This window comes from Canis lupus, chromosome 34 (genome assembly GCF_048164855.1).
Source record: "Canis lupus baileyi chromosome 34, mCanLup2.hap1, whole genome shotgun sequence".
Classification (NCBI taxonomy): Eukaryota; Metazoa; Chordata; class Mammalia; order Carnivora; family Canidae; genus Canis; species Canis lupus.
This window is the reverse complement of record NC_132871.1, coordinates 14,564,125-14,576,390: the sequence shown is the minus strand read 5'-3', so window position 1 is coordinate 14,576,390 and position 12,266 is coordinate 14,564,125. Positions and strand designations below refer to the sequence as shown.

Genomic DNA, 12,266 nt, shown 5'->3' with positions numbered 1-12,266 from the left:
GTCTCTTATTCCTGGTCTTATTTCTTTTATATTTAATCCCCTCACCACAAGGATTTATCCACCACCTGTACAAATCTGTCTCTCTCCAAACCTGACAGATTTGACATATTGGGACATACTTTTTTAAAGTACCAAACTTAAACTGCTCCCTCCCCCCAAAATTCCCAAAAATAGATGTCTCCTCAATTAACATCTATCCAGATTCACTACTTTTTCCTTTACTTCTGTATTTAATATCAAATTCAACAGATTCACCCCTTACAAAGTCCCTGGTATTGTCCTTCCTTTCCATTTCCCCAGCCATCAGCCACTCCGGGTCATTATCTCCCACATGTATTACTTCAACAGCCTCTTAGCTGATGTCCCTACCTCCTTCCAACCTCTCCACACTTTACCCAACGTACACAAAGAGCTGTCAGAATGTACCACTTCAATTTCCCGGCTCAGAAACCCAGAGTGCCTCCCTACTGTTTCAAATCCAAACTCACTGACCAAATGTTCTAGGAAGTTACAATGTAAAGGCGCTTTTTTTCCCCATCACCTAAGTAACCAGATTTTTTTTCCTTTAACTTAACAAACACAGCTGCCATTAGCCCCTTATATACCTCTAGCTTTCAAAAAATTACCTACCCCCCCCCCCCATTTTGAGACTCCACAAGTGATTTAGTATAAGGGTCAAGAGTACAGGTTCTGCAGTTTGATTGGAATCCAGCCTCCACCACTTAAGGACTAAATGACATTAACCAAGTCACTTAACTTCATGTATTTAACAGGGACTCTAACCCTACCTCCTAAGGTTGTTATGAAAATTAATGTAGTGCCCTTAAAACACTAGGCTGGTGCCCAGCGCAGAAAGATCAATAACTGTTAGCCATTGTCATTACTGTTACAACCACTTTGATCCAGGCAAGCCAATTCGATCGTTCTACCAGAGGCTATGCATTGGACTTTATTATTCTTGACTACCTCAACCACAACCTGTTAGAGACTGAATGGGTCTGAGAAAGGAGCTAGTCACAGGTCCACTACCATTCAAGTCTTGGCTCAATCCTCTCCTTTGATTATTCAACTGGTATCTACTGCTAAACTAAATACAACTGCACACATGGCACACAGGAAACAGTCCTTATTAAATATTTGTTGATAAAATATATTAAATGCTAAAGAAATATATAGTTAGTATGTATTTTTGCTTAGTATCTTTAAAATATTAATAAATCATATACTTCTAAAATCAAACTATTTCTGAACAATTTCCTATAGCTTCAAGTAACTAGAGTTTGAAGTACTCAAGACAGGAATAAGAAAAATCTGCTATGTTACTTGTAACTGTCCTCAAAATGATTCAAATAACCATACTGTATCTTTCTAGCTAATGAAGGTAAATATCTATGATCTCTTATCTATCAATAATTCTTGGGTCAATGCTTTATTAACTAGTGCTAAATACACTGTTATGAATTCCACAATCTTTCAATATAAAAAATAAGGGCGCCATAAAAATAATGTGTAAAAAGATAATGATAAGGGGGCACCTGGTTGGCCCAGTTGGTAGAGCATGCAATTCTTGATCTCAGGGTTTTAAGTTCGAGGCCCACATGTGTAGATATTACTTAAAAATAAAAATCTTTAAAAAAAAATGATAACAATAAGATTTAAAGGTTGTCAAAATGCTAGGCATAATTCCAGCTCTCTCCTTATATTTCTATCCTCTGTCCTCCAAAAAACCAAATCCATGCAGAATCATGGATTTTTTTCCATAGGATTTTTGTTGTTGTTAAACATTTGTATTTATTTATTTGACAGAGAGAGTGCACAAGCATAAGCAAGGGGAGCAGCAGAGGGAGATGGAGAAGCAGGCTCTCCACTGAGCAGGGAGCCCTGCATGGAGCTTGATCCCAGAACCTCATGACCTGAGTGGAAGGCAGACACTTAACTGGCTGAGCCACCCAGGCACCCCTCCATAGGATTTTAAGATTTATTCGAGAAATTTTAAGATTTATTCTGTGCACATATGTGCATGCACATATGTGCACAGAATGTATGGGCAGAGGAAGAGAGAGAGAGAGGGAGAGAAACTCAAGTAGACTGCCCACAGGGTCTGGAGCCTGACATGGGGCTTGATCTTAGACCCTGCGATCAGACCTGAACGAAAACCAAGAGTCAGATACTTAACTGACTGTGCCACCCAGGTGCCCCTCCATAGGACTCTTAAAGCTGAAAGGGGACAGCCTGGGTGGCTCAGAAGTTTAGCGCCGCCTTCAGCCCAGGGCCTGATTCTGGAAACCTGGAATCGAGTCCCAATTCAGACTCTGCATGGAGCCTGCTTCTCCCTCTGCCTATGTCTCTGCCTCTTTCTCTCTGTCATGAATAAATAAATAAAATCTTTTTAAAAAAATAAATAAATAATAAAGCTGAAAGGATCTTGGGACACCTGGGTGGCTCAACAGTTGAGCGTCTGCCTTTGGCTTATGGCGTGATCCTGGAGTCAGGGATCCAGTCCTGCATCGGGCTCTCTGCATGGAGCCTGCTTCTCCTCCCCTTCTTCCTATGTCTCTGCCTCTCTCTCTGTGTCTCTCACGAATAAATAAAATCTTTAAAAATAAATAAATAAATAAACAAAGCTGAAAGGATCTCAATTCCCATTTCCTGATGTTGAGTCCCACATGAGAAGATAAAGCCCAGAAAGTCCAAACAGGTAGCCTACAGGTAAAACAATCAGAGGCAAGACTGGGAACTGAACCCAGTGTTCTTGACACCTTCATTACATCATGCATCATTTCAAATGATTTCTTCCATGCCTACCTAATCTAGAAAAAAGTGACTGTATCACACCAACTTCTCACAAAACCACTAAAAATAATCATATGGTATGGTTAACAGACATATTTTTCGCTATTTTCAAGAATACTTGTGAGGAATAAAAGTTTCAAGCCATTAATAGATCATTTCTATTACAACTACTTATGTTCTGGAAATGATGCTTCCTTTTATCAGATTTTATAAAATTTAAAATTCCACTTTTCACTAATTCTTTTTCATGAACTACAAATATGTATGGTCATCTATGCAGCCTCTTCCCCAACAATAGCTTAAGCAACCCAAGTCTCAGATAAAAATGTCATCTATTCCAGGCTGATCAGCATATGTTAGAATCTGTTCCTAATATAGAATCCTAGACTTTTGGAGTTGGAAGGAACCTTGGAGATCACCTCTCATTTTACAGAGGAAACAAATACCCAAGAGGGACCTGACCAAGGTCATAGTTTCTATATAAGAACCCAGGTCCAGAATAGAAAGTTTTCAAAAGATTTCAGAGAAAAACACTGTATTTAGTGGAACACCTTAGCTTGTCTCCCTTTTTATCTACTTCTTAAGTACAACTTCCTGCCTGAGAAACTTCTGAAATTTAAGAGAAGAAAGCAAAACAAAAAACTAAGCCAGCTTTGTAAGTCTACAGCCAAGTCTCTAATCTTAAAAACTTAGAAGGTGGATCCTTGCAAGAACCGCAGACAGTAGCATTTTGTAACAAAACCCCAAAAGCTGATGAATGTAAGTAGAGGGAGAAAAGACACATACAAATTAACAATAACTATAATATTCCTAGCTCTGTAACAAATTACATAAATAAATGCTTATAAGGAGGAAAACTATAAACTTGCAACTTTCAAGAAAATTTAATCACCATACCTAGTAATCACACACGAGCAATACATTTTGAAATATAATTTTGATCATAGTGCTTATAGGAAGCTGGAAGTTCTTTTTAGTGCTCTTTATATGCTTTAAGTCATGTTTTAAAAAAAAACAATAATTTGAGGAAAATATTTTATCAAACCTTAATAAAAAGGAAAATCTGTATTCAAACCCTAATAATTATAAACTATATTGTCTATCCATGTTTTTAAGAATAAATGAAAAAAGCTAAGGCCTGAAAAGCACTAAGTTTACATCTATTTCGTCCCTATAAAAGAACATGCTACACAAGCCAATTTACCTGTAGGAATATGTTTCTTAACTCATGAGGATCACCTCGCTTGGTTGTTTGCACCTGTAAGGAAAAAAAAAAAGCCAAGTTAATACTTTACCAGAGACCAAATAATCTCTTCAGATTAGAGTTTTCAAAGCTAACAATCAATGCTCTTATCTTTTATAAGGGCATTTAGTTTAAAACAAACCCAAAGTGCTAATACTGATAACACCTGTCAAATCGGAGCTCTGCGACTACAGAGGCGAGGAAGTACAGGTGTGAAGACCTTAACACAGCAAATCTACCAGATTTCCTCCGGACTGGAAAGGGGAGGCAGGGAGGATCAGTCTCTTACATTCCCCATCCACTAGCAACACAACGGCAACCACCCACCTCCAAATCAAGAGGGCCCAGCAAGGACGGGGCAACACGAAAGTTGAAACACCCAAATTAATCGCCTGGCCTAGCAGCCTTTCTTCTCTAAGGAACGCAATCCAGAAATATAATGGTCTCCGCTCTTTCTCCACCCAACCTAAAATACGAAAGCTGCTACCACGTTTCCAAACACTCTCGACATCCTGCCACCTGCAGCACCGGTGCCAACCACCGCCCCCGGCCCCGGCCCCACCGGAGCTCCGAATTACTCAATCGCTCGCCCCCTCCCCCACTGCAATATACAGATGCCTTAGGTGGCCTCGGCTTTACGTGCCACTTCCTCCTACTCCCTTTCCGATGCCCCCCCAAGTCCGGGCTCACGCTCCCGGGCGCCTAGGGCAGGGCACAGCTCTCCCCCGCACCGGCCCGTGGTCCCCAAAAGCCCCTCCAACTCGTAGTCCCTCCTACTTCCCCTCCCCCAGCCGGGCATCCTCTCCCTCCGGTGCAAGCCCCACGCAGCTCTCCCACCCGCGAGCCGGAGCCCCAGGACGCGCTAGCTAAGAACAGGCAACGGAGGAAATGGTAAGCGGCGGGGGGCTGCAGGCAAGGTCCCCAGAACGCCTCTTATGCAATAAAGGCAGCGGCAGAGAGTTGGGAGTCACCTTGACCGCCATGCTGTGCTCGGAAGCCGGGGACGAGCGAGTGAGCGAGCGGGGCCGAGCTGTCAGGGCGCGCGCGCGCCGCCTCCCCGGCCGCGCCCGCCCCCCCCACCGCCCCGCTCGCCGGGGCCGCGCGCGTCCCTATGCAAATGAGCCCAGGGCGGGCGCCGCGCGCGTCCCTATGCAAATGAGCCCAGGGCGGGGCGGGAAGAGGGCGCGAGGCCCCGCCCGCGGGGAGCCGGACCCGGGCCCGGGCCGCGCTCGCTGCGGAGGAGCTCGCGCCTCCCACGGGGAAGCCTGGAGCGCAGGCCCCGGGATTCCGGCGCGGCGGGGCTGCCTGCAGCTGAGCCGCGGCCGGGAAAGCCCCAGGTTTCCTAAGGCCTCGTGTGGGTGTGGCTTTGAGCACCGCCTGCAGCCCAAGTCGTTTTCTCCGGAGACTTCACGGAGCGCTTGGGATCCAGACTGAGCAAGGTTTCGACGGATCAAACGGCGTGTCCCCGTTGATGATGACAATTAAATGAATTCATGACAACAAATAGCTATATTGACAATAAAAAATATGGGGGGGCATGCACTCTGGGGGGGAACCTAAGGAAATGTAACGTGATAAATACGTCCTTAGATTGGCATGAGATAAATATGCTTAACATATTTGTGACCCTTGTATTATAAAGCTTTATGGGTAGGCTCACTTCATACTCCGCCTAATCGCCCAAATCCTTTGTGCAGTGAGGTGGGGCACAAGTGCATACGGAAAATAATCCATTTGTCTTCCACGCGGCTGGTGCTGAATCCTGGCCCGACATGCTTCCTACATAAACATTGCCAGCCCTGCCTAAGTAGAAGCTCTACCTTGAACCAAAATAATGTCTCTAAAACTGAATTTGGCCATTGTGACTATATTGAACCACAGATTGATTCACTGAACATTTACTGGGCATCTATTACACGCCAGATATAGTCCAGCTTGTAAAAAAAATATATAAAAATAACATATAGTTTCCTAATCTCTAGTACCTTACAGATGGTCAATGCTTCCCTAAATCCCAATCTTAAATATATATATATATTTTTTGTTTGTTTGTTTGTGACTACAGGCATACTTTTGTATATTTAAAAAAAAAGGCTAACAAAGTAAGATTTATCTTAATCTCACTTAGCTCTGTAATCCCTCTCCACCCTCTTTCACATTTCCAATGTTGAATGTTGAGAAAAGGTTTCCCTTTTCTCCGGTCTCACTAGTCATAATATTTGTATTAAGTATCCAAGTTGATAAAAATAAGGAAAGAGGGCAGCCCGGGTGGCTCAGCGGTTTAGCGCCACCTTCGGTCCAGGGCGTGATCCTGGAGACCCGGAATCCAGTCCCATGTCCAGCTCCATACAGGGAGCCTGCTTCTGTCTCTGCCTCTCTCTCTGTCTCTCATGAGTAAATAAATAAAATGTTCAAAAAGAAAAGAAAAGAGAAGAGAAAGAGAAAGAAAGAAAGAAAGAAAGAAAGAAAGAAAGAAAGAAAGAAAGAAAGAAAGAAAGAAAGAAAGAAAGAGAGAAAGAGAGAAAGAAGAAAGAAACGTGGCAAATAGAAACTGATAAGGAATGCTATATTACTAGTATTATAATGAGCTTTTTTTAAAGATTTTATTTATTTATTCATTCATGAGGGACAGAGAGAGAGAAGCAAAGACAGAAGCAGGCTCCACGCAGGGATCCTGAGGTGGGACTGGATCCTAGGACTCCAGGATCAGCCCTGGGCCAAGAGCAGGCGCTAAACCGCTGAGCCACCCAGGGATCCCCCTATAATGAGTTTTTTTGCTGCAGTTGAATTAACTATTACATCTGTTTATTCAGTTTGTTCAAAGTTCTTTTTTTAAGATTTATTTATTTATTTATGAGAGAGAGAGAGAGAGAGAGAGAGAGAGGCAGAGACACAGACAGAGGAGAAGCAGGCTCCATTGCAGGGATCCTGATGTGGGACTGGATCTTGGGACTCCAGGATCACGCTCTGGGCCAAAGACAAGCGCTAAACCGCTGAGCCACCCAGGGATTCATTCCCTCAAAGTTCTTTTAACAATGTTACTGGATTTAAGGATTTACAAATTCATAGTTTGTTCTAGCACCTTATGCCCCTGGCACTTTGCTCTCTTATTTCATGAAGTTTCTCTAAGTAGGAATCTCAAGATGTTTATTTTACATTAAGGGAAGAATGTCTATTTAGTAGGTCAAAGTTCCTCAGTTTGAATAAAAGTAGTCAAGGGAAAGGAAGACACTTAAAATGAAAGAATTATTTCCTATTGAAACATGTTGCTGACCAAATCTATATTGTTGGAATGAAAATTTACAGTCAGATTCACCACTTCCTCCCACAGAGGAAAACATCACATTTAAACAGAGCCCACCACAATAATTTCTAGGTATAAGCACCAAGCCACAATGAAAATTTTCTTGAATAAAAAATAGCTGAGGGGCGCCAGGGTCGTGCAGTCAGTTAAGCTTCTAACTCTTAGTTTCAGCTCAGGGCTAATCTCAGGGTCGTGAGATCGAATCCACCAAGTTGGCTTGAGAGTCCCTCTGCCTCTCCTGGTTAGGCTCTCTCTCTCTCAAATAAATAAATCTTTAAAAAAATAAAAAAGCCTACCTTTGAAAAAAAATATATGTATATGTATGTACATATATACATATATAATTTATATATACATGCTATATATATATACACCCTAAAATATATATGTATAAAATACATAAATTTATATATATTATTAAAATACATATATATATACCTTAAAAAATAGATGATCTTTGAGCAAGTCCAAGAGCTTCACTGGTGCCAATCTAGTTGCAATGGAGATTATGTATTAATTTAAAACTAGGGACGCCTGGGTGGCTCAGGGTTTAGCACCTGCCTTTGGTCCAGGGTGTGATCCTGGAGTCCCAGGATCAAGTCCCACATTGGGCTCCCTGCAGGGAGCCTGCTTCTCCCTCTGCCTGTGTCTCTGCCTCTCTCTCTCTGTGTCTCTCATGAATAAATAAATAAAATCTTTAAAAAAATTTTTTTAAACTAAATAAAACTGATATGGGGATCCCTGGGTGGCTCAGCAGTTTAGTGCCTGCCTTTGGCCCAGGGCATGATCCTGGAGTCCCGGGATCAGGTCCCACATTGGGCTCCCTGCATGGACCCTGCTTCTTCCACTGCCTGTGTCTCTGCTTCTCTCTCTCTCTGTGTCTCTCATGAATGAATAAATAAAATCTTTAAAATAAATAAATAAAGACTGATACAGAGAAAGTAGAAAAGCTCAGCTACCCTAAATAAAGTTGGATTTTGCTAGATTTTTTTCTGTCCAAATATAATAATAAAATAGACAAAGGTATTTACGTTATATTCTATAAGGAAATAAGTATTTAAAGGAATACAAAAGTCTATGAGTTAGAGCTCCTACTCTGAAAAGCTTTGCAATCTACCCTTCTGTTATAATGATTGACAAATAGTATTACCAATAGTTGAAACAGGGGCACCTGGGTGGCTCAGTAGTTAAACGTCTGCCTTTGGCTCACCTCGTGATCCTGGGGTCCTGGGATCGAGTCCTGCATCAGGCTTCCTGAAGGGAGCCTGCTTCTCTCTCTACCTATGACTCTGCCTCTCCCTAGTCTCTCATGAATAAATAAATAAAATCTTAAAAAAAAAAAAGTTGAAACAAATTAGAACAGATGAGCAGGGTTAATGGAAAACTTATTATTTAATGGGGCATCAAAAGACAAACCTGTCAAATAAGATTCACAATGTATTTGGGAAAAAGTGGTAGAAATAGTTCAAAACTTCCCAGTTTTTTAAAATTACTTGCCGATAAAGTAATTTATAACTCTTTCCTTAAATTGCAAATGACATTTGTAAACAAAAAATAATTTTAAAACTATGAAACAACTATAAGTTAAAAAACTCAATAATTAGGGCAGCCCGGGTGGCTCAGCGGCTTAGCGCCACCTTCGGCCCAGGGCATTATCCTGGAGACCCAGGATCGAGTCCCATGTCCCGCTCCCTGCATGGAGCCTGCTTTTCCCTCTGCCTGTGTCTCTGCCTCTCTCTCTTTCTCTCTCTCTCTCTCTGTATCTCTCATGAATAAATAAAATCTTTTTTAAAAAACTTGATAATTAAAACAGTCTATAGTGAATGAACTTTCAGAATGTAAAGTTAGAAGTTAAAGTCTAAAAGTCTAGTTGCAAATATATTGCCATTAATAGTCACTTTTTAGAATTGGCTTCATAAAAGATTCAATATGTAGTTTGAGCTGGGAATTTAAATATGCTTGTGAAGTTGTTGCCTATGAAATTATTTTATTATCCCAGATGCAAACCCAAAATATGGGTTTCCTAGACAAACGCACAGAAACATGTTTCTAACTCCCAAGCAGCTTACATCATATTAATTTGAAACCAGTCAGTCACTCTGTGGGTGAAAGTCAGAACTATGCTAATACCTAGTGTCTTAATAAACTAGAATATAATAATTAAAACAAGAGGCAATTTCCAATGAGCCTATCCTGCCACAACTCCTGGTCCTCCTTCTATCTTTAATAACATACTATTTCTGTTTATATTCTAACCTCCTCCGATTATTTCACTGACATGAATACATATTTGTTCTTGTTTCCATATCCCACACAGCTACTATGGATATCATCTTGCAAGAAGTAAATCCAGGTGGTATATTAACACTTAGAAGAGCATTAGGATATCACTGACTAATTAAACCAGGAATGAAGCTCTTCCTAGGTTAAAAGTACATACATCATCATTATAATGAGGAATAAGCTGCATTTTACACCTATCAAGATGAAGCTCACTTAAAATATTGGAAATAAATAGCATGATATCTGACTGGCACACACACACACAAAACATTTGAACATCTGGAACTTTTAAGTATATATTGGTCTTGGCCTAATAGAATCATAAAATGGTTCTTTTTATTCTATTGAAATATTAGAAAACTTACAATTTTATAAGATGTGCTTTTAACTCCTTCCTTGCTAAGAGGCTATATGGGGAAATGGCATGGTGCAGGCTAGGGAGAAATATGAAGGGTTAAGTGTCCAAGTTTGCACAAATTATGTTCTAGTTGGTAGGCAGACTTCAAAATCAATCAGAAGTTATTATCTCAACCCAAACCACTTGTAGACACTAAATAAATTAGGCATTTTAGGACTTCTCTATACTGTACAAGTATTACACTCCCTCTATGAGCATTTGATCTAATTGAAATAAAATCTCTTGGTGGAGAGGGAAGAATGAAGTATCAAAAATCAGACGAAATAGTTGTACTTTTGCAGTTATGTCTTCCTAAACTGCTCTTCCTCATTGTCTGACTGTCCTATAAATTATGTGATGGGGATGACAGTGATCTTATATTTGGACCACAGTCTTCTTTATCCCCTTGTGGAGGCAATTACAGTTTTCTTTTCAATGGATTTTGGAAGGAATTCATGGAATGAGCTGCTCTAGATGTTTAAGTCTGTGAAGGCCCTATCATATAGTAATCATGTGTAAGCTAATATTTAGTGGAAAACCTTATGATGAGATGGAGGATTAAACTAGATGAACTTTAATGCTTCTTTTAACACTCTAATGTCATGATTAAGAATGAGCCCAATTATAGCTAATAATTTATTGAGTGCCTCGTGTTTGCACTAAACTCACTATTCCAACTATAGGAAATACAAGAAAATTAAATAGCATGATTCCTAAAGCATGAAGAATACTTGACTGTGGCAACTACTATTATTCTTTTTTTTTTTTTCAGTGAATAAAGCTGAATGATACCAAAACCTTCTGCATGTACCAAAGGCCAAGACAGCTTTATATAATAATTGGGTAAAAAAAATCTGTGGGTTGCCACATAGTCCTATTCCAATCAAAAGTATATAACTGGGACATAATCATTCTGCTCAATCCCTGAGCTGCCCACCTCTACCCAATCCCTGGGGATTTACTTGGATCTGGTTTTTGCCTCCCTTCTACTTAGAGGTCAACAAGGAAGGATGCTTGGGATCTCAGCCAAAATAAAGGAAAAATTTTCACTTTAAAAATTGCACCAAGGTCAGCCCGGGTGGCTCAGTGGTTTAACGCCGCCTTCAGCCCAGGGCGTGATCCTGGAGACCCAGGATCAAGTCCCACATCGGGCTCCCCGCAAGGAGCCTGCTTCTCCCTCTGCCTGTGTCTCTTGCCTGTCTCTCTCAATGTGTTCCTCATGAATAAATAAATAAAAATCTTAAAAAAAAAAGAAAACATAAGAGAATATTTTAGTGACTCAAAGGTAGGTAAAGGATTTTTAGTCAGGACATTAAAAGTAATAACCATAAATTAAGAAATTGATAAATTAGATTGCACTAAAATTAAATTTTTTTTTCTAAAGTTAAAATTTGTACTCATCAAACAACAGCATTAAGAAAATGAATAGGCAAACCATAGTCTCTGGGAGAAAAATTGGCAAAACATATATACAACAGGGCGCCTGGGTGGCTCAGTTGATTAAATATCTGCTTTCGGCTCAGGTCATGATCCCAGGTTCCTAGGATCAGAGCCCCATGTCGGTAGGCTCCAGCTCAGTGGGGAGCCTGCTTCTCCCTCTACCTCTGCCAGTACCCCCTCCGACTCATTCCCTTTCTTGCTCTCCTTTTCCCTTAAATAAATAAATAAAATATTTTTTAAAAAACACATATACGGGATGCCCGGGTGCCTCAGCGGTTAGGCGTCTGCCTTCAGCCCAGAGCGTGATCCTGGAGTCCCGGGATCGAGTCCCACGTCGGGCTCCCTGCATGGAGCCTGCTTCTCTCTCTGCCTGTGTCTCTGCCTCTCTCTCTGTGTCTCTCATGAACAAATAAAATCTTTAAAAAAAACACCACATATACAACAAAGGATCGATATCCCAAAATATAAGGAACTTCCAAAACTCAATGATAAATAAGCAACCTAGTTACCTAGTTTAAAAATGGGCAAAAGATTTGAACAAATACTTCACAAAAGAAGATGCACAAATGGCCAATAAGCACATGAAAACCGCATAACATGATTAGCCGTCAGGGAAATGCAAATTAAATCACAGTAAAAAGATAGCACTACACACCCACTAGAATGGCTAAAATTAAAAAGACTGAAAACAGATGCTGGCAAGGATGTGGAACAACCAGAGCTCTCATGCACTGTTGTGGGAGTGTAAAATGGTATAATCACTTTGGAAAACGATCTAGCAGGTTCTTATAAAACTAAACATACAC

The 12,266-nt window shown here is 40.7% G+C and overlaps 1 protein-coding gene across 5 annotated transcripts in view; it reads right to left on the bottom strand.

The window, feature by feature from the left end:
* Positions 1-12,266, bottom strand: part of SLC25A12 (solute carrier family 25 member 12) — a 205,237-nt gene that overhangs the window by 97,481 nt on the left and 95,490 nt on the right. For 2 of the 5 annotated variants that reach the window (XM_072810919.1, XM_072810918.1), the window contains exon 2: positions 3,998-4,051. In XM_072810919.1, coding sequence (XP_072667020.1) covers positions 3,998-4,051 — 54 coding nt within the window. Of the gene's footprint in view, positions 1-3,997; positions 4,052-4,873; positions 5,112-12,266 lie in introns of those variants that run through there. The other 3 variants (XM_072810920.1, XM_072810922.1, XM_072810921.1) reach the window with 3 other exon arrangements.